This window comes from Heteronotia binoei, chromosome 4, assembly GCF_032191835.1.
Source record: "Heteronotia binoei isolate CCM8104 ecotype False Entrance Well chromosome 4, APGP_CSIRO_Hbin_v1, whole genome shotgun sequence".
NCBI classification, from domain to species: Eukaryota; Metazoa; Chordata; class Lepidosauria; order Squamata; family Gekkonidae; genus Heteronotia; species Heteronotia binoei.
This window is the reverse complement of record NC_083226.1, coordinates 131487090-131507362: the sequence shown is the minus strand read 5'-3', so window position 1 is coordinate 131507362 and position 20273 is coordinate 131487090. Positions and strand designations below refer to the sequence as shown.

The following is a 20273-nucleotide window of genomic DNA, read 5'->3' as shown; positions in this document are numbered from 1 at the left end:
TCTCCCTACCTCCCACTTCTAGCTAATCTCTGGCTGCAGAAATCCTGAACCAGTGCCTGGATGCAGTTTTGGAGTAAATGTGGCCTAATAACTGAAGCATAATCTGGAGAAGATAAAAGTGAGCAGGATATCTGATTCAAGATTAAGATATCACCAGTTCTGGATAAAACTGTACTTTTGAAGGAACAGGTTCACAATTGGGGTGCTCTTGAACTTGGTCTTCCTATCAGGTGGCTAGAAATGCTCTTTACCATCTTTGATTGGTTAGCCAGCCTTTACTGAACAGAAAGATCTAGCCATTGTGGTGCCTGCCCTTGTTACACGTAGATTATATTACTGCAATGTGCTTTGCATAGGGCTGCCCTTGAGAAGTGTTCGTAAACTTCACCTCACTGAAGATGCCTTGTCTCCCTAACCCTCACTATTGATTTTTCAGCACTTGTGGGTGGCTGATGGGGAAAGGCAGGAAAGATCTACCTCTGCCATCACTTTCTGTTGGAGTGACACAGAATTCAGCCCTTCATATTTTCACAAAATCTAAAATATCCAAATTTAAAATATAGATTTTTTTTTAAATCAGTTTTGTTGATCCAGTTAGAGGATACATGTTGATTTTGTTAATAATATAATTCTGTATACCAACCCATGCATGGGGCACTGAGTGAAATACTACACAGATTAAATCTTCTCTTATGTACTTATTCAGGTTAGGATGGATAAAAGGAAGTACTTCTTCACTCAAAGGGTGATTAACTCATGGAATTCACTGCCACAGGAGGTAGTGGCAGCTACAAGCATAGATGACTTCAAGAGGGGATTGGATAAACATATGGAGCAGAGATCCATCAGTGGCTATTAGCACAAGGTATAGCTAGAACTCTCTGGGGCAAGGGATGCTCTGTATTCTTGGTGCTGGCGGGGGGGCAACAATGGCAGTGATTCTAGTGTCCTGGCCCCACTAATGGACCTCTTGATGGCACCTGCTTGGGGGGGGGGGTTGCCACTGTGTGACAGAGTGTTGGACTGGATGGCCATTTGTGATCCAATATGGCTTCTCTTATGTTCTTAAAGCTCATGGAAACTGAACTAGCATTACCATTATAATGCAGTAACTGTGCCTTAGATTAAGTAGTACTTTCTATTATACATTTTAAAAAGATGTAGTTTTAAAAATATCATGCAATTCTCTCTGAGGGTAATTTATATATCCACTTAATTACTAAACAGAAAAAGGTAAGAGAGAGTATATGATATTCATACAGTAAATAAAGTTACTGGGGAGATGTTTGTTGTTCGGTGGCATTATTTAAGGCCTCAGAATTCAGTTGGTGGGGAAGACCTACATCACATTTTGGAGGCAATACAGTGCTGTTTGACTCCGCTACAAACTGATAAACAAGATCAAATCCCTCTTGATCTAACATATATGGCACTGTTCAAAATATATATGGCACAGGGGGAGGGACGGTGGCTCAGTGGTAGAACATCTGCTTGGGAAGCAGAAGGTCCCAGGTTCAATCCCTGGCATCTCCAAAAAAGGGTCCAGGCAAATAGGTATGAAAAACCTCAGCTTGAGACTCTTGAGAGCCGCTGCCAGTCTGAGAAGACAATACTGACTTTGATGGACCAAGTGTCTGATTCAGTATAAGGTAGCTTCATGTGTTCAAAATGAACACCTGAAGCAAACCTCCAATTTAATAAATTTGATTACGTCACATCAAATAGTTGCATAAATCCTGTTGAAGATGAGCTTGCAGAATTCTGCTTTCTTAGTTTAAAGTACTTTTTTCCACTTGTGCTTCATTAGTAAAAAGGGTTGTTACCTGATTGGGTATCCTTAAAGGTGGCCTGGGGCCTCCTGGGTACCGGGGAGACATGAATGGCTACAAAATGAAATGGCAGAATTAATAACAGAAATGAATTCATTTAAATTGATCTAACACAGGGATTTAAACCAGTGGTTCCCAACCTCAAGTATAAAGAGCCCTTTTTAACATCAAGAAACTTTGCAGGCCTCTCCACCCCAACATGACGGTAGCTGTACTTTTAGTATCTGTTGATTGCAAAAATACAAAACAACAAAAAGATCAAAATGACAATGCTTAGTGTGCACACAGATTCATGGACATATTGCAAAAAAACTCCACAGTACCTCAGGGTCCCTATCCCCTAGATTAGGAAGCACTGTCATTCCTTCCTGGCTGAGATAAGGATACATTGCCTAATGGTTACAATCGGTGCAGACATTCTGTGGCCACTACTTTTCTCTTCGAAGCAGCAACCCTATCCCATGTCTCTGGATTGGAACTAGAATTCCTTATAGCTAAAATCAGAACTGTTTATCAATTCAGGATAGGAAATTTTTGAGTCTAAACTAGTAGGAATAAATTCTCATCAGTAAAATTTAGACAGAGTCTCTTTATTATATGTACAACTTCCCACAGTCCTTGTTACTGTAGAGCTAAAATGGATTACCGCAGGTAAAAGGATTCTGTCTAAAATTCAGCAAAACCAGGTCACAAATTTTACTGACCCTGGTCGGATTAGCTCAGGGCATGCACAATTCCTTTACTTCACAAGTCAGGAAAGCAAAAAAAATAAAAATACTTCAATTCATGCAGTTTGCTTAGGTGTTCAACAAAATGCTATCCATCAAACTTCTGTATGAAAAATGCTTGTCTGAGGAAGTGTGCCTGCACATGAAAGCTCGCACCCTGAATAAAAACTTTGTTGTTCTTAAAGGTGCCATAGACTCTAACTTTGTTCTGCTGCTTCAGACCAACACAACTACCCACCTGGATCTGCTTTCTATATCTGGATCTATCTCCTGTATGAAAGTTAAACTCACAAAACTCTGGCATAGCTGAGTTTTCAATTGCAACGGCAATTTCTTAAGTCATGCAAAGAGATTTCCTGTACTTTAAAAATAGTGACTCTAACATTGTGGGTTGTGTCATGTTCCATTAGTTCCAGGGTCTCATATCATCATGCCAATAATATTTAGTACACTATCCCGCCAAACTTCATACAATTAATGTACAATGTGCAATGACTGTGCGCGTCATATAGCCACAATTTAAGAACTGTCACACAGACGGTAAAGAATGTATAACACAATTTATATCACATCAGCGATGGTTTTCTAACCCATAACCAAATTCAGTCCCAGACAGATCATCACAGTCCCCCAACTTCTATATTAGCTTTATTAACACAGCTGCTTAGTAAACATAGTATTTTTCCAAACCCCAGAATCCAAACCACTATGCCAAGCTTTGAGTCTTTAAATTACTCACTGGGTGTATGGAAAATGATCAACATTTTCAAAATGACCCTAGTATTCCTCTTCAAGAAAGCCAAATCCAGTCAATACATATCTGCCATGCCAGCAGAGACCTGTCACCAGGTTAGTCCAAGCTAAATACCACCAAGGCCTTCTTTTTACTCTATTAATATCTCAGGATTAGCTGCAGATAAAGTCTTTACGGCAGCATAGTGCCTTCAGACTGAAATGGTTATCAGGAAGCAGTGGCCCAGATGAAGGAGGGAGAGACAGAGGTACACCCACAAGTAATGTGAGAAAATCTAGCTTTCAGGGAGTGCTCACTTCCCACACTGAATTCTGGACAACTTCTAAACCCACAAATTCAAGCAAGAAGACATGTAGTTTAAACTGATGTGGGAACATTACACTGGATTTAATATATAACCTTACAGCAGACAAAAATAATTGTACTACGCACTGACAAGTAGAACAGAACCAGCAATTGCAACAGTACTTAGAGAACAAGGTATTGGGAATTGTTGAATTTGTGACAAAGCCAAATTTAACCTGTCAAATGACAGGTTTAGATTGATGGCTCTCAATCAGATTCCTCCCTACCATTTCTATCTCTGAAAGCAATGGGCACCAGAAGTAAAGGCACTGTTTGGAAATACAACTTGCTTTGTTTGCAATGGCTTCATACTATAAATTCTACTTTTCGCCCTCAGAATTAGTAGCAACAAAAGAATGATATAACCTTCATGCTCTCAAGAACTATACAGAGCCATATTCTAGCTCTACAGAAAAGTAAACGGTGCCACAAGGATTAATTTTCTCAAACGTATAGAGTGGTTCTGAACAATTTACTAGCATTATAGCATCAAAATGTTTGGGCAAGCTTAACATCCAATACATAGATGGACAGTGACTATTTTATTGCCACAAATATAATTATACTTTCAAAATAATGATTTTTTTAATTAAAAAAGTGAACAAACTGAATAAACTAAAGTGAATAAAAAAGTGAACAAACTATGCTACATTCAGATATAGGACAAAACCAGACAAAATAAAATTTGTATGCAACACAGACATGAATGGGAGAACAATAATGGCAAAATAGCTTGCCCATGCTATATGCCAAAATTGCCATAAACAAATTACAAAGGCGCTGAGAAAGTAATTAATAAAAATAGAGAAATGAATTAACCACAGCATTATTAAGTAAATAGTGAGAATATGGTGAAAGGGGGCACAACAGGGAAGTGTGATTTGATGTATTACTGGAAGAAAGTATTGAAGATGAATACAACAGAGCATCTGGTTCGAAATATGAACCACTTTCAGTGGAGAAGGAAAGTTAAATGGCAAATTTGAAATGAGAAAACTATCATTGTAATGGCAGTTGCAAGTAAGGTGTTTCAGATGGGTTCTTTTGTATACCTTCCTACCTGACCATGAGGTCCAATCGTGGGATTGCTGGGATTGTGAGTGGGGGGCTGTGCATGGGGTGAAGGCTGTGAACCTGCAGGCCCCTATGGATTAATAAAATTGGGGGAAAGGTTAGAAACATTTGTTCTAGGCTATTTTCCCTATTTCATTCCAACCTTCCAACATTTTTTGGGATGGATCATTATGTGGAACTTGAGTGATCAGTTCCTTTGAGGATCAGCACACTGTTCTCTTCAGTTCAACATACCAGCATCAATTTGAGTACTTTACAAAGTCAATTCCAAATGTGATGTCCAAAACCCATTTAGTAGACCACATAGCCAACAAATACTCTAATTGCATATGTGATCTTGTGGAACCATAGTCCTAAAACCAGTGATTAGGGCACAGCATGCAACACTGAGACAAGGAAAAACATATTGAAATACCTGATTGCAGAAGCATTACACTGATGCTGGATACAAATATTTAGAGTCTGGATGAAAGGAACAATGACTATCAAATCTACTTATGTCTTGTATGTATTAAAAGAAAAAAATACAGCCCTATATAGTGTGAAATATGTTTAAAAGTCAGTAGGTGGGGAAATAAATTTGTATTAAGTCAGTATTTGCTTTGCTTGGTTCTCCGGAAGTTACTCTCAACTTTAACTAAAACAAGTTCATGATCCGAATTAGAAAATTTGTATATATGAACAGAATAAGAATCAACAACATACTTAACCCAATAATTCAAAATCCATTTCTATTTTCACATTGTAATGACACATGTAAGCATTGGCTTCAATTTGACTTTGTTATTCCAGTCCCACTCCACAAATTAAGCATAACAGAAATGGAATAGTATTATCTTTATGATGCTCTTATGTATTGTTTCCATTTCCATGACCACTGGAGAAGATTAGCTTTATCACATTCTGCATTTTTGATCAAGTATATCATTGAGAGAACCAAAATCTAAATAGTATAATCATAAGTATGTTATATTAGCATTGTTTCTGGGAACAGAAGCACAAACATTTTTCAAAAGGTTCTGCAGAAAATTTTAAATAATCCTTTCAATGGTTTTCTGGTTATGCTTTGGTACAAGCATCACAGCAGTTTGGGCAGGCATGCATGCAATCCCCAAGAACATTAACACACCTTTTACTTAGTAAAATAAATAAAAACAGCAGGGTTATAAATGCTATAAGACAAGCAAACAGCCTAAAGCAACAGGATTCTGGAAATTGTGAGCAGTGAAGTGGGGCGGAAGCCACCAGACACAGTACCATAACGAACAAAAACTAATTTGTACCTTGTCTGTAATGGAATGGGCTAATGAAGTGGAATGACAATGGGCAAGCATATCACACCAGCACTGATGAACTGATATGAAAAAGTAGAATAAGGATTCAAATATATAGATGCCAAGAGAGTTGTATCAGTGCTTACAAATATTCTAGTAATCTATATTTGTATTTTCCTATTAACCATGGGTTATCAATTTTTAATCTCTTGCTTCTACACTACACGATAGCAAGAGGATGCAATGAAAATGCATTCTCAAATTTTATTCTAGGATAGAAATGCACTACTTTTACTTTTACTCTTATGAACATTACAGTGGTGGTGAGTCTTCATTTCTTTTTCTTTTTTTAATTTACTTCATTTACACCTTACCTTTGTCTGCAGTGGGAACACAAGACAGGTAACGTTGTTCTCTTCCCCTCCATTTTATCCTCCCAAAAACCATTTAAGGTGAGTTAGACTGAGAGTGTGTGACTAGCTCAAAGACACCTAGGAAACTTCCTAGGCAGAGTGGTGATTCAAACCTGTGTCTCCCAGATCCTTGTTCAGCACTCTAACCACTACAAGTCCACTGGCTTTCATCTCATTCGAGATGGACATTCTTTCCTTTAACACTTTGGATGAGCATTTCTTAAACTACCATCCAGGGGACTGAGTTCTCTGTAAAGAAAGACGGAAAGCTCTCCTTGTGCCATCTGGCTAATATGAAAATGAATACCTATCTAGGAACGTGAGCAGGGATTAGTCACCTCAGGGGAAAGACGATGGAATTGGCTTCCCTCTATTTTGAAGAGTGGAAATTCAGTCACCTAACTTCAAATCACCTCAGAGCACTAACCAGAAAATGCCTACAATGAAAAAGTTATAGCACTATGAATTAAACAACTGTATGTAGATACTGCCATCCAGAAAGTCAGTGAGCATTCTGTTAACATCAGTTGGAGTAGCTTTATGAAATTGCTAGGAACTAATTCTTGTTATGACACCAATGGTGTGCTTACTGAAATTATATATTATAGATTTTATTTATAACTTATGGACTTGTACTTAATAAGGCACTGAAGTAATTGTACATCCTATTGTCAGCTTTGAGATGGTAATAAATTCCAACATTCAAGCTCCACAGTGCTGAAAAGAAGAAATTCTACCTGAGTAAAAATAGCATTAAAGTTCTGAGCAAGTCTATATTTGACTATCATATAAATTAATTTTAAATTACTTCTATAACCTTGTAAACAACTCAGATAAATTATTTTAAAATATATTTAAACTATATTTTAAAAATAATTTAAACATTATAAGAGAACAGAATCAAGTCAAATCTCACCCACCTCTTTCCACTATGTTGGTACATCTCGTCCTCTGGAGAACAGGTCTATCCAGCCTTTTCCACTGTATTGGTAGACATGGCCTTGGAACGTTGCCCTGCACTGAGCCTCAGTAAACATACTAGCACTTTGGGGAGGGGAGGGGACTCTTGCAGTCTACTTTGTTTTTGGAGGGTAAAATATGACACCCAGCATATCAGGTCAAGTATAACAGATGAGGAACAATCACTGTCAGAACCCCACCTAACCTAATGAACAGGAAGCTGCTTAAATGTTATCAACCTGCCCAAACTGCTTATTTCATAAAATCATAGAGTTGGAAGGGACCTCCAGGGTCATCTAGTCCAACTCCCTGCACAATGCAGGAAACTCACAGACACCTCCCCCTAAATTCAAAGAATCTTCATCACTGTCAGATGGCCATCTAGCCTCTGTTTAAAAACCTCCAAGGAAGGAGAGCCCACCATCTCCCGAGGAAGCCTGTTCCACTGAGGAATCACTCTAACTGTCAGGAAGTTCCTCCTAATGTTGAGCTGGAAACTCTTCTGATTTAATTTCAACCCATTGATTCTGGTCCTACCTTCTGGGGCCACAGAAAACAATTCCATACCATCCTCTATATGACAGCCCTTCAAGTACTTGAAGATGGTGATCATATCACCTCTCAGACATCTCCTCTCCAGGCTAACATCCACAGCTCCTTCAACCTTTCCTCATAGGACTTGGTCTCTAGACCCCTCACATCTTCGTTGCCCTCCTCTGGACCCGTTCCAGCTTGTCTATATCCTTCTTAAAATGTGGTGCCCAAAACTGAACACAATACTCTAGGTGAGGTCTTACCAGAACAGAGTAAAGCGATACCATCACATCATGTGATCTGGACACTATACTTCTGTTGATATAGCCCAAAATTGCATTTGCCTTTTTAGCCTCTGCATCACATTGTTGACTCATGTTCAGCGTATGATCCACTAAGACCCCTAGATCCTTTTTGCACATACTACTGCTAAGACAAGTCTCCCACATCCTATAACCATGTATTGGATTTTTCCTACCTAAATAAAGAACTTAACATCCTGTTAAAATTCATTTTATTGATTTTAGCCCAGTTTTCCAGACTGTCAAGGTCATTCTGTATCTGTCTTTGCAACACCTTTCAATTTAGTATCATCTGCAAATTTAATAAGCATTCCCTCTATTCCTTCATCCAAACTGTTTATAAAGATGTTGAACAAAACAGGTCCCAGGACAGATCCTTGAGGCACTCCACTTATCACTCCTCTCCAAGAGGATGAGGAACCATTCACAAGCACTTTTTGGGTGCAATCTGTCAACTAGTTACAGATCAATCTAATGGTAACAGGATCCAAACCACATTTTACCAACTTGTCAACAAGGACAGTATGTGGAACCTTACTGAAATCAAAATAAACGATGTCTACAGCATTCCCCTGGTCCAGCAAGGTAGTCACTTTCTCAAAATAAGAGATAAGATTAGTCTGACATGACTTGTTCTTGAGAAACCCATGCTGGCTCTTAGTAATCACATCCATTCTTTCTAAATGTTCCAGGACTGACTATTTGATGATAGCAGATCCCCTTATTTCCTTCTTCACTTTTTGGAACAGGAAGTTGTCAGCAAGACAAGTCAGGAATCTATTTGACTTTTCATTTTTAGCAGAGTTGGACTTTCAACAGATGTCCGGGTAATTGAAATCTCCCATGATCACTGTATCCCTTCTCTTGGAGAACTTTGCAATCTGTTGTAGGAGTATCTCATCCAAGTCCTCTGCCTGGCTTGGTGGTCTATAGCTGACCCCCACAATAATATCACTGTTATTTCTTACTCCTTTTATTTTTTCACAGAGGCTCTCAACTGAGCTGCCATGCTCAGATCCATATATTTCCTCACAAGTATATACCTCCTTCACATATACTGCTACGCCTCTGCCCTTTCTCATTTGCCTGTCCCTTTTAAATAAGTTGTACCCCTGAATCCTAATATTTCAGTTGTGTCATCCCACCAAGTTTCAGTAAGGCCTATTATGTCATAGTCTCCTTCCTGTATTAGGATTTCCAGTTCCTCCTGTTTGTTCCCCATACTCTGTGCATTAGTGTAGAGACATCGGAATCCACGTTTTATGCATCCTGTGGGTTTAGTTTCCATACAAACCTGCAAGTTAACATTACCTAGCATATGTGCCACTCTAGTTGCGCATACGCGAGGTAATGTTAACTTGCAGGTTTGTACGGAAACTAATTCTGGGAAACCTAAATAGAATTTAAAAACATATAATGTTCTTATCCCCAGTTTCTGGCATCGTATGAGGCTTTGAATTATTGTCCCACTGCCCCATACAATTTAGTTTAAAGCCCTCCTTATTAGGTTAGCAAGGCTGTTACCAAACACCTTTTTTCCTACTGCCGTAAGCTGCAAACCATCTCCCAGTAGAAGACCACCACCTTGAAAGCGTAAGCCATGGTCCAGAAATCCGAATTTATTCAAATGCTTATATCCCACTTTCCCCTGTGATTCAAGGCAGCTTACAAATCATACTTAAAAGCATAGTAGGGGTGTGCAAAAAAACCCTCAACCCTCAGTTTCCCCCCCAGCTCCATTGTAGCCTGTGAGGACCATTATAGCTTATGTGCCCCATAGGTTATAATTGAGAATCAACTGGGGGATATTTACAGCTTTGGGGGGGGGCTGTTTTTTGAGGTAGAGGCACAAAATTTGCAGCATAGCTGTTGATGCCTCTCCTCAAAACTTCCCTAGATTTAAAAAAAAATTGAACTAGGGGGTCCGATTCTATGGGCCCCAGAAGGTGGTGCCCTCATCCTCCATTGTTTCCAATGGACTGAAGCAGTATCCATGGGCAGCCTTTTAAAAATTTGTGCACCAGCACCTCCTAGCACAGCTTAATGGGAACTATGTTGCAGACACATTTATATCAACCTGTTCTTCCAGACTAGACAATTTTACATCATATGTTTTTAAATTCTGTTTAGGTGTCCCAGAATTTTTAGAAGCATATAGAAACAAGCGGCCCCATGGCGCAGAGTGGTAAAGCAGCAGTACTGCAGTACTGTGGTCTGAACTCTCTGCTCTGAACCTGAGTTCGATTGCAGCGGAAGCTGGATTCAGGTAGCTGGCCCAAGGTTGACTCAGCCTTCCATCCTTCCGAGGTCGGTAAAATGAGTACCGAGCTTGCTGGGGGGAAAGTGTAAAAGACTGGGGAAGGCAATGGCAAACCACCCCGTAAAAAAGTCTGCCATGAAAACGCTGTGAAAGCAACGTCACCCCAGTCGGAAACAACTGGTGCTTGCACAGGGGACCTTTCCTTTCCTAGAAACAAGTTAAGCATTCAAACCATAATTAATTTTAGTAGGAAGTCCAAGGAGTTTTCTACAGAACTTTCCTAAGTAAAGCAACAGAATGTAAAACATGCCAAACACATTATAAGTAGGCATGTGTAACATATTTGCAGATAACAGAGTTAGCTGGGGAAAACAACAAAAATTATAGGATTCTACCCAGTGAAAACAAAACATATTGTCCGGTTTTATAAATGTTAATTCAAAACAAGTGCATACTTTAATTGTAGTTTTAGCTTGTACCTAATAAATAAGCTGCATTTGTGTTAGCTGAGTGTGTTTAGTGCACTTTAATTTTGTAAGAACAGAGAGTGACTCACTGCACTTTTTAACAAGCCACAACATGCTAGACTTTAAATTGTCTTGACCTGAAAATGTGTATTTGTTGTGCTGAGGGGGGTGGGATCTAAATTGTGCTGCCCTAGTTTGCACATTTCAGTTAACACTCGCAAAGTTCAATCTCTGTAGACTTGATCCACCTGACAGATATACCACAAGATTAAGTATACCAATCATGCGGCTAGAAGGTTGCATATCATGGGTGTGGGATGACCAAGCATGACTATTCCCACTATGTTGAACAGTCTTCAGCACTATTGTCATAAGAGTTCTTTATCAACAGGGTTTAAATTTTGTAGTCTTAGAGCTGTGGTAGAGATTTTTTTGTGTATAATTCATTGTTCACACAAGTAGAACATCTGTATGAACAAGGGCTTTTTTTCTGGGGGAATGTGGCAGAACAGAGTTTCGGAACCTCTTTATGGAAACAAAAAATGTATAAAAGTTCATGGAGTACCAATGATTTTCTCCTTCGCTTTCCTCTTGGAAGTTCTGACACCGGTTTTTCCAATTAAAAAAACTCTGGTATGAACAATGCAATATCAGAAATACTGCTCAAAAAAAGAATGCAGTGACAAATTCTTGGACATTAAAAAACAAAACTAAGCACCCTCCCTTTAAAAAAAAAAGCTGCTGTGGCTTTTCCTCTGACATAATATTAAAAGTGAATATTCCACTAATATTATCATTAATTTGCACATCAATTATTAATAAAAGTGTTATTTCTACACTGTGTAAGTACCTATGGGGTGTGACTGAAGTTCTGCTTCATTACAAGTTTTTAATTCAAATACAGTAGAACCTACATAGCATTTAATTTGAATATTGTTTTCCTTGTATTGGAAATTAGATGCACCTTAGAATTTGGAACTCTGGGCATTTATAGATACAATGGACTGCCAAAAAGGCATATTAGTGAGTTCTATATCAAATCAAGGAGCTAAAATAACTAAATTGAGGCTATCATACACATGAAGCTACCTTATACCGAATCAAACCACTGGTTTAACAAAGTTGGTATTGTCTACTCAGATTGGCAGCAACTTCCCAGGCAGAGGTCTTTCACCTACTACCTGGTCCTTTCTTTAAAAACTGGAGGTGTTGGGGATTGAACCTGAAACCTTCTGCATGCCAAGCAGATGTTCTACCACTAAGCCACAGTCCCTACCCTACTTTGATCACATAATTAGATAACAAGATTCATAGGAAAATTCAATACTCCTAGGAAAAGTTGAAAACAGCAGGAAAAGAGGAAGACCCAACATGACATGACTCTATTGAAAGCCATTGCCTTCAGTTTGCAAGACCTGAGCAATACTACTGATAGGACATTCTGGAGGTCACTAATTCATAGGGGTGCCATAAGCTGGAAGCCACGTGATGGCACATAACAGGTTCTTAACTACATTATATTTGTGTGTGTGTGTGTGGGGGGGGGGTCATTTGTTTGTAAGTGTTCCACTAGCAAAACTGCCTGTCACTTGGAAACTAATATTAAGGAGATGACGGGGCTAAAGCTCTCATTCTAGCACGTTATATTTCCATAGTCTTGTGGCACATAATCGCTCAAGTTAGTAAATGCACTTGGAGAATAAAGAACTCTAAATGTTTCACTTGGGTCTAAGACAGGTGACTGAAGGGGGTTAAGTCTGTAGCTGAAGCAGCAATGAAATTTTAAAATATCCTAGCTGATTATGAAGAGCAAGTCTTGAAAAACATTTTATAAATATGTAGCAATTATTTTAAGTGATTGCAGCTCTATGCATATTTGTGCTGTGAAAATGTATTTAAGAATTTTCTGGTAGCAGCACTTACTTCCATGAGAAGCTTAAAATTGACTTTTGCATTCTACTGTAAACCACTGAAAAGACAGTTTTTGCAGAGTCTTGTCCTGTCATCATAAGGATATTGTTTGTAGGCATCTGATATGTGCCACCACACACCTGCATCTGCCCTTGTTTGGTAACATGCTGCAATATTCCTGGGTGTCCTTCAATAGCTACTGTCACTGTAGTATTATGACATTTTTTTCATATTTTAATCCTAATTGTAACCAAATAAATTTGACACCTCAAATAACAAATTGTACCTGTACACTTGTACAGTTAGTCATGTGCACAGGTCTTACCTTCTGTATGCCTCACAAAGTCAATCTGTCATCAACCTGTAATAAGAATGTCTCCACTATTCAGTCATTTTGAGAAACAAAGACAGTACAGATCTGTTTGGTTTTTTGAAAGCCAAGTTAGTAAAGGATGCTGCCCTTCCACCACCAGTGCATAACCTGCCCCACACGTAAGTGGAGATGCCCACTAGCATAACAGTTCCACTGTACATGAATTTGATTTAAAGTCTATGTTGTTTATAATATATAAAGAAATTTATATCTAACTAAAACAAGACTCCAGCAGGGTCAGTCTCCATCTAGGTTTGCATTGGAACATAAGGCATAATTCGTAATGAGAGAATTTATTCTTTTAGAGAATTATGCTTTTGGAAGTCAGCAGGACACCAAATTTACATGAAGAAATACAAGTTTGTAATCTTTGGAATCTGTTACATCTAGCAATTGCCTAAGTTTTGTTCTGGGAAAACAAAGCCTGAAGGAGACAGTAGCTTCAGCAAAGTGCTGAGGCAAGGCTGACTTAGGAATATAAAATCAGATGGCATTTTTTCTAGGCTGCCTTTGTTGAACAGGAGGAGGGAAAAGCCTTTACACTGCTGCTCTTAAAAATATTTCAATTTTGTCACAATCCTTCATTACACGGGTTTGATTCTGCTGGATTTCCTTCTCAATCTCACCCAGTTCCCTTCTTTAGTACAACCCTCATCCCACATGGCTTTTGTCCATGCAGGTCCCATGACCCTCTGCATAGTCTTTTTGGTGTCAAAAGAGAACTTCTCCTTTTTTCAGCAGTGAAAATTATGGCTGGATCCAATCCATAAACAGCAAAACTCTTTTCGTACAGCAAGAGTCCTTCATTCATAGATACTTCTTCTAAAAAAAAAAATCAACCCTTTTGTTCAGGTCTGTACTCACTTCCAACCAATACAAGGCTCGACAAAAAACCTTTTGCTTGCTGCCTGTTTTCCTAGCACCTTTCTTGCAGAAGGAGAATTTTTTTTTTAATTCTTTGTATTGTTTTTCTATGGGTGCCTCAAAGTGACTCTTCCCCCTTCTCGATAAGGAAATGTATGAATTTCGGGTATTTATTTATTGTGTTTTTTCCACCCTTTCAGCAAGGAATGCATAACTGTGCCCGCAGTCCTTGCATGCATTTGATGCTCACAACAATCCTGTGGAGCACGTTAGGCTGAGAAAATGTGACAGGGAGGGACAGTGGCTCAGTGGTAGAGTATCTGCTTGGTAAGCAGAAGGTCCCAGGTTCAATCCCTGGCATCTCCAAAAAAGGGTCCAGGCAAAAAGGTGTGAAAAACCTCAGCTTGAGGTCCAGGAGAGCCACTGCCAGTCTGAGTAGACAATACTGACTTTGATGGACCAAGGGTCTGATTCAGTAGAAGGCAGCTTCATATGTTCATATGTTCAGGCGTAAGATTAATGAGTGAACTTCATGAAACTGAAGAGCTGAATCTCAGTCTCCCCAGTGGTAGCAAAATACTCAAACTGCTACACCACATTGCCTTCCCAGTACTGAGTCATTCTGTTTCAATAAAGAGAAAAGGACTCAAACAGAGTAATCTAGGATTTGCTCTCAAGAGTTAACAGGAAATACAAGATGCTTGTATGGATGAAAAAAAAATATTTTATCAATAGAGAAATAACCATCCCCATTCAGTATATATCAATATCTTTCCCTGATATAATTTGGACACCTGTTTGCAGGATAATAGTATAACAAACCATAGCAAATACAGCAAACAAGAACAAAAACAACATTCGGAAACTGATTAATATTGATTAGCCACAGTTGTATTTCATAATGTTGGGATGCTACACTTGGTCAGCAAAATTAAGACTGGGAACCTCACTGTTTGCTGATTATGTTCTCCATCTCTCCACAATTTGTCTTGGGTAAGCCTGAATAAAGTATGGGCTACGGGTTAATATGAATGTTTGGATGGGTGTAGCTGGGGAGGAGGGGCAGGAGCATAAACTTTGATTAGTCTGAGAGAACAGGTTTCTACAGCTATACAAATATTCCTGTGCAGTAAACTTACTGAATGAACTACTGACATGCCCGGTGCATGGTAAATTAAGATGCTTCAGGTGAACCTTTTAGGTACTTTTGTAAGCCAAAAGAAATCTTATTGTATAGAAAATTACAAATACATATGACTATTTTTATATATTCTGCTGAACTTATATTTTAACATTAACTCTAATTTTTCTGTTCAATAACCATAGCACCATGTATCAGAAATAATGAAGTGGCAACAGCATTACTGTAATCTATCTTACTGAATTAAATATACTGCAGAAAATATATCATGGTGATAATAGGACCATATACTATAATAGTCACTCTGCTCCAATGCAACAATGCAGAGAATCCAACAGCCACTAGGTGGCATGACAATCTTACATAGTGTTTTCATTAGACTTTACATAAGAACAACATATAAAATAGGATGTTCAAACTTGTAAACACATCCTTCCTTATCAGTATATACCATTCTACAAACACCATTGATTATTTGGAAGAAGAATGCATCAAAAGAGTTAACAGTTCTGCTGCATCCTTTGAGTAAGTTATAAACTTTGTTCTGGTCTCTGAATGACTGCTTTAGGAGGGGGAAAAGTACAATGGGCCAGTTCCAATACACTGATCTTTATCTTGCGCAGAGGGTATTCTCAGCTCCCCATTCCAGCTGCAAAATCCCATGCTCCCAAAAATTTCTTGGCATCCAATAGCAGTCAATGGGCTATGGAATTTCAAATCATCCCCCCATTCTTCCTGCTTACATACAAGTACAGTGTAATGTGTCTGTATATTCAGTTGCTTGCAACAGCCTAATGCCTTGGATGCAGATAATGTCCAGTAGTACAAAGATATCAATTCTCCAGGATCTAATATAGCTGAAATGCAACCCTCAATTTTAGAAGTTATGTACAACACTTGGATATCATTTGGAAGTATTTTGATCTGTTTTGATCTTGTCATTTTTTAAGTTTCATTTAAATATAATAGGTACCTGATGAAGTGTGCTTGCACATGAAAGCTTATATCATGAATAAAACTTTGATGGTCTTAAAGGTGCCACTGGACTTTGTTCTGCTATTTCCATACTGCCAAATGTGATACAGAAGACAGCATTTCTGTGAAACTCTACATTGCATCACAGTGTTGCAGGTTCCTGGAAGCATGTTCTTTGAGACTGCTGTGTAGCTGATAAAGTTCCTCACTGAAATTACCAAGAAGTGCTTATACTCAACTGACAGCAACAAATTAGAAAACATGTATGCATTAGATTATGCAGTTTGGTATGTCATCAAAGGATTTCACTGTCAGGTAACACACATGAATTTCAAATTACTACTGAGTTCTATTTCAAGCTCTCAGATTTAATCCAGGGCACAATTTTAAAAATCTGATGGACATAAAAACAGTTAAGTGACTTGACTCAGCCTTAATTCTCACTTATACATATTCTCCATTTGTTTCTTTTCTAATGTAAACATAACATTTGAAATTGACTACAGAATATATTACAGTGAGCAGATTCAACTGCAAACTTGCCCTTTTCTAGGTAATCAACCTAAGATTCCAAATAAAAGAAAAGTACCAACTGGAGGACCATGGGGGAAAACAGCTACTGTGACAACATCACTGTGATCTCATACAGGATGAATTCATGTTACTTACCATCCCTAGTTGCACTGAAAAGCTTCTCTCTGTTTTTATCTTCCCTGCTATGAGGAGTAATGTTTATTCTATCCATTGACCCAAACAGAACATTACTTGAAATCAACATTAATTGTCCACAGAGCTATGTGGTACACATGGCAGAGGCCCTCCCCTGCAATAAATGGCTATTTATTGCATGTGGTTTCTACTTTTTTAAAAAAAGTATATAAATCATCCATAAGACTTTTATCTAGGATACAATCCATAAAACATTATACTGATAGTGATTCAGAGACAGAAACATAGGCCCTAATACCAAAATTATATTTTTACATCAGTTCATGATACTTACTGATCAATATATTGAACATCCAGAACTATTACCAGATACACTTTTGCTAGCTCAGCACTTCTGAAAGTGATGGCTCTAGACATATCAGTTCTCATGTGAATCATTCAAGTTCATCACTACTCCAGTTTTTTCTTCATATAGTTTCCTGCCTTTTACAGGTGCAACATGAGATGGCAGTTCTGAACTGCAGTCCCAATTTATCATCTGCGTTAACGTGGCAGGGATCCTGCATACAGTGAAAGAACACTCTGGCTGCATCTGGATATCACATAAAGTCAGCATTAAGCCTGAATGTGCATGAAACAACTTTTTGCTGGGCTTGCATGCATCTCTCCTCCTCTCTCATATATCACAAAAGAGTGTAATGTAAATGCAAGGGTGCAGTTTAACTGGAGTTACCTTCTCTTTCCACAAACCAGGATTTTATTAATAGTTGATTCCTGGGATGTGTGAGAAAACAGCTCCTGTTAAGCTGTGTACCTCCATTTATATGTCACAAATAACCAGATGTAATTTTTAAATCAAGATTCCTTCACTGTGCTACATGCAAAACAGGAAATAGGAAAAGGTGATGTGTGAGGCTGGCAACAAGCTGTGCTTGTGTACATTCATACTTCATGTTGGCTTGATGTGATATCTTAAAGATCCTCTGATGCTGACTGGCAAGAAACAGCCTCGGGGGCCTGCAATGGTGATCTTCTCTTTTGTAGGAAGAAGATAGGTAGACGTGGCTGCGGCTTTAAAACTAATACAGTGGCAGTGTGTATACCGTTTTACTGGTCTGCTCACTCTGTATATTTATAAACAAAATTATAAATACACCATGAATCTGCTGGACCTTTTCATCAGAACACAATGTACTCCCATAAAGCTATTCTGAATTTTCCTCCATCACAGGAAATAGTGGGCACAAAAGTAGAGAGCATGAAGAACTAAAAGTCTTCACAGAGTACATGAATGCCCTCAAGTCTACTTGCCCATTGAATATGACATATTACAGAATCGGATAGTGACAATTAAAAACAGGCAACTTTGGCAGGCACTGATTTAGCTGGGTTCTATGATCCACATGATAAATAGTAAAGTTATGCCAATGAATGTGCATGCTGGGGAGCCCAAGACACATTTAATGTCTCGTGTAATGAGACCCAAAGGCACAGTTTTGTGTGGCCATGGCTAGGCCTGCTGTTGACCCATGTTAATGGAGAATGCTACGTAGAACATATCCTAATCCTTTTCTGCAGCTGCACATTTCAGAAGAGACAGGTGACTTTCATGAAAATCTGTTCAACATTATTAATTTTCTTTATGGTTTTCAAAGTGATCCTGTTGTTCACTGGAACATACTTGGCACTACTATCATTGTGCTAGTTTGACTGGAATAGTGGGATGTAGCAATTTAATTTTTATATATGATACCACTTTGTCTTGTGAAATCATTAGATGCAATTTAATTTTTTCTGAACTTTCTAGTTAGTCTTTAAAGCAGTAACAATAAAAAAGCCACAGAAATGCTTCTAACTAGAGAGAACAACTTTTCTTCCTTCTGTCAGCCAATGGTTTGCTCTTGTATATATGGCTACTCTATTCATTGTTTCTCTTTTTAGTGCAATTATACTGACAGTTTGACAGTTCCAGCCAGTGTTATCATTATCCAGCGACTACTACTTTTTTGTTTAGTACGTGGTACAGTTTCCCCAAATAGAATGAGTGCACAGCTTAATGCCCTACCTGGAACAAAGATCAATATATTGAGGGAAATAGAAGACAACATATTTATATGATAAATTTGTGCATGTTGCATGGTGACAAGAATCCCACTGGACTCAGGAAGGTAGATAGATATTATAAAAATGCCAGACCTGAAATCAAGCCATTTGAATTTTATAGTGGGTAGAAGAAGAGATAGGATTTAACATGCTTGAAGCCAGAAATAACAATGAATGAGTTCTTCTCTTCCAATTTTAATTGGCATTTTGAGACCTTTTAAAAGAATTCTATACAAATATCCTTTCCAATGAAGAAACAGGAATACTGTACACTACCTAAACAGGCACAAGAACCAAACATCTTTCAATCTAAGTCTAGTTCATAAAAGACAGCTGACTCTTTTGCTCAGCAGACAAGCAGGTGTACAGACCAAAAGAAACATACGAGCAACAGAAGCACAATAAGCAACATTTCAGTTCATATGAGCCCCCCTTTATGAGTAAAAATAGCATAAATTGGGCATCATTTGTGTAGTCCTCTGTATGAAAGACTGCATAATATGCCTAATATTACTTAAGCAGTGTTGAAAAATGGTGTTAACATACTCCATACTGAGCAAAAGATGGAACAAATTGGGCTAATCCCTGAACAAGGGTTAACAACCACAGAGTACTAAAGCAATCCTACATAGCTGAGAAGACACACTAAAATATACTAGAGTTACAATGTTAATACTAATAGGTATGTATCTTGATTACTGAATCAAACGTCAGTTTTCCTTATCATGCTATGCTTGATAATATAACTTGTTTATGTCTTACTTTATTGTACTGATGCTAAAATGCCACCTTCACATTTAAAATATGGATTGCAGAACCAAAGTTCACTATCACATCAATGAAAGGAAGAGGACAGGTAGAGACAGAAGCAAAGAGAAAAAGGTTTTGTTTGCCTACAGTTTAAAGTGGTAGCTCAACAAATTGAGAGTAACCATTTACTGGAGTACAGTTGAAATTGTATATTTATAACACAATTTGGACAAAGAATAGCTAGCATAGATTGATTTGAACAAGAATGTAAATCACCAAGAAAAAAATGACTGCTCAAAATGATAAATTTTAAATTTTCACTGTGAAATTAATTTTCGTAACAACTGCATATCCTAATTGGTTGCTATACCAATTAAAATGCTTTGTTTGCAACTGGAGTCTTTATACAAAATTGTTTGTGCTGGCTATGTATCTGCTTATAGATGATGTTATTTGTTGTCTGACTATACACATGCAATGACACTGAACCAGATTGCTGGTTGGAAGTCTAAAGCTTCAAGCCTGTGCTCACTTATTTGGAAATAAA

At 38.2% G+C, this 20273-nt stretch overlaps 1 protein-coding gene across 8 annotated transcripts in view; it reads right to left on the bottom strand.

The window, feature by feature from the left end:
* The window catches only part of SSBP2 (single stranded DNA binding protein 2), a 167479-nt gene that overhangs the window by 34668 nt on the left and 112538 nt on the right, over positions 1–20273 (bottom strand). For 6 of the 8 annotated variants that reach the window (XM_060235751.1, XM_060235752.1, XM_060235750.1 and 3 more), the window contains one exon: positions 1824–1883. In XM_060235751.1, the coding sequence (XP_060091734.1) occupies positions 1824–1883 (60 nt within the window). Of the gene's footprint in view, positions 1–1823; positions 1884–4716; positions 4801–20273 lie in introns of all 8 variants that reach the window. The other 2 variants (XM_060235747.1, XM_060235748.1) reach the window with 1 other exon arrangement.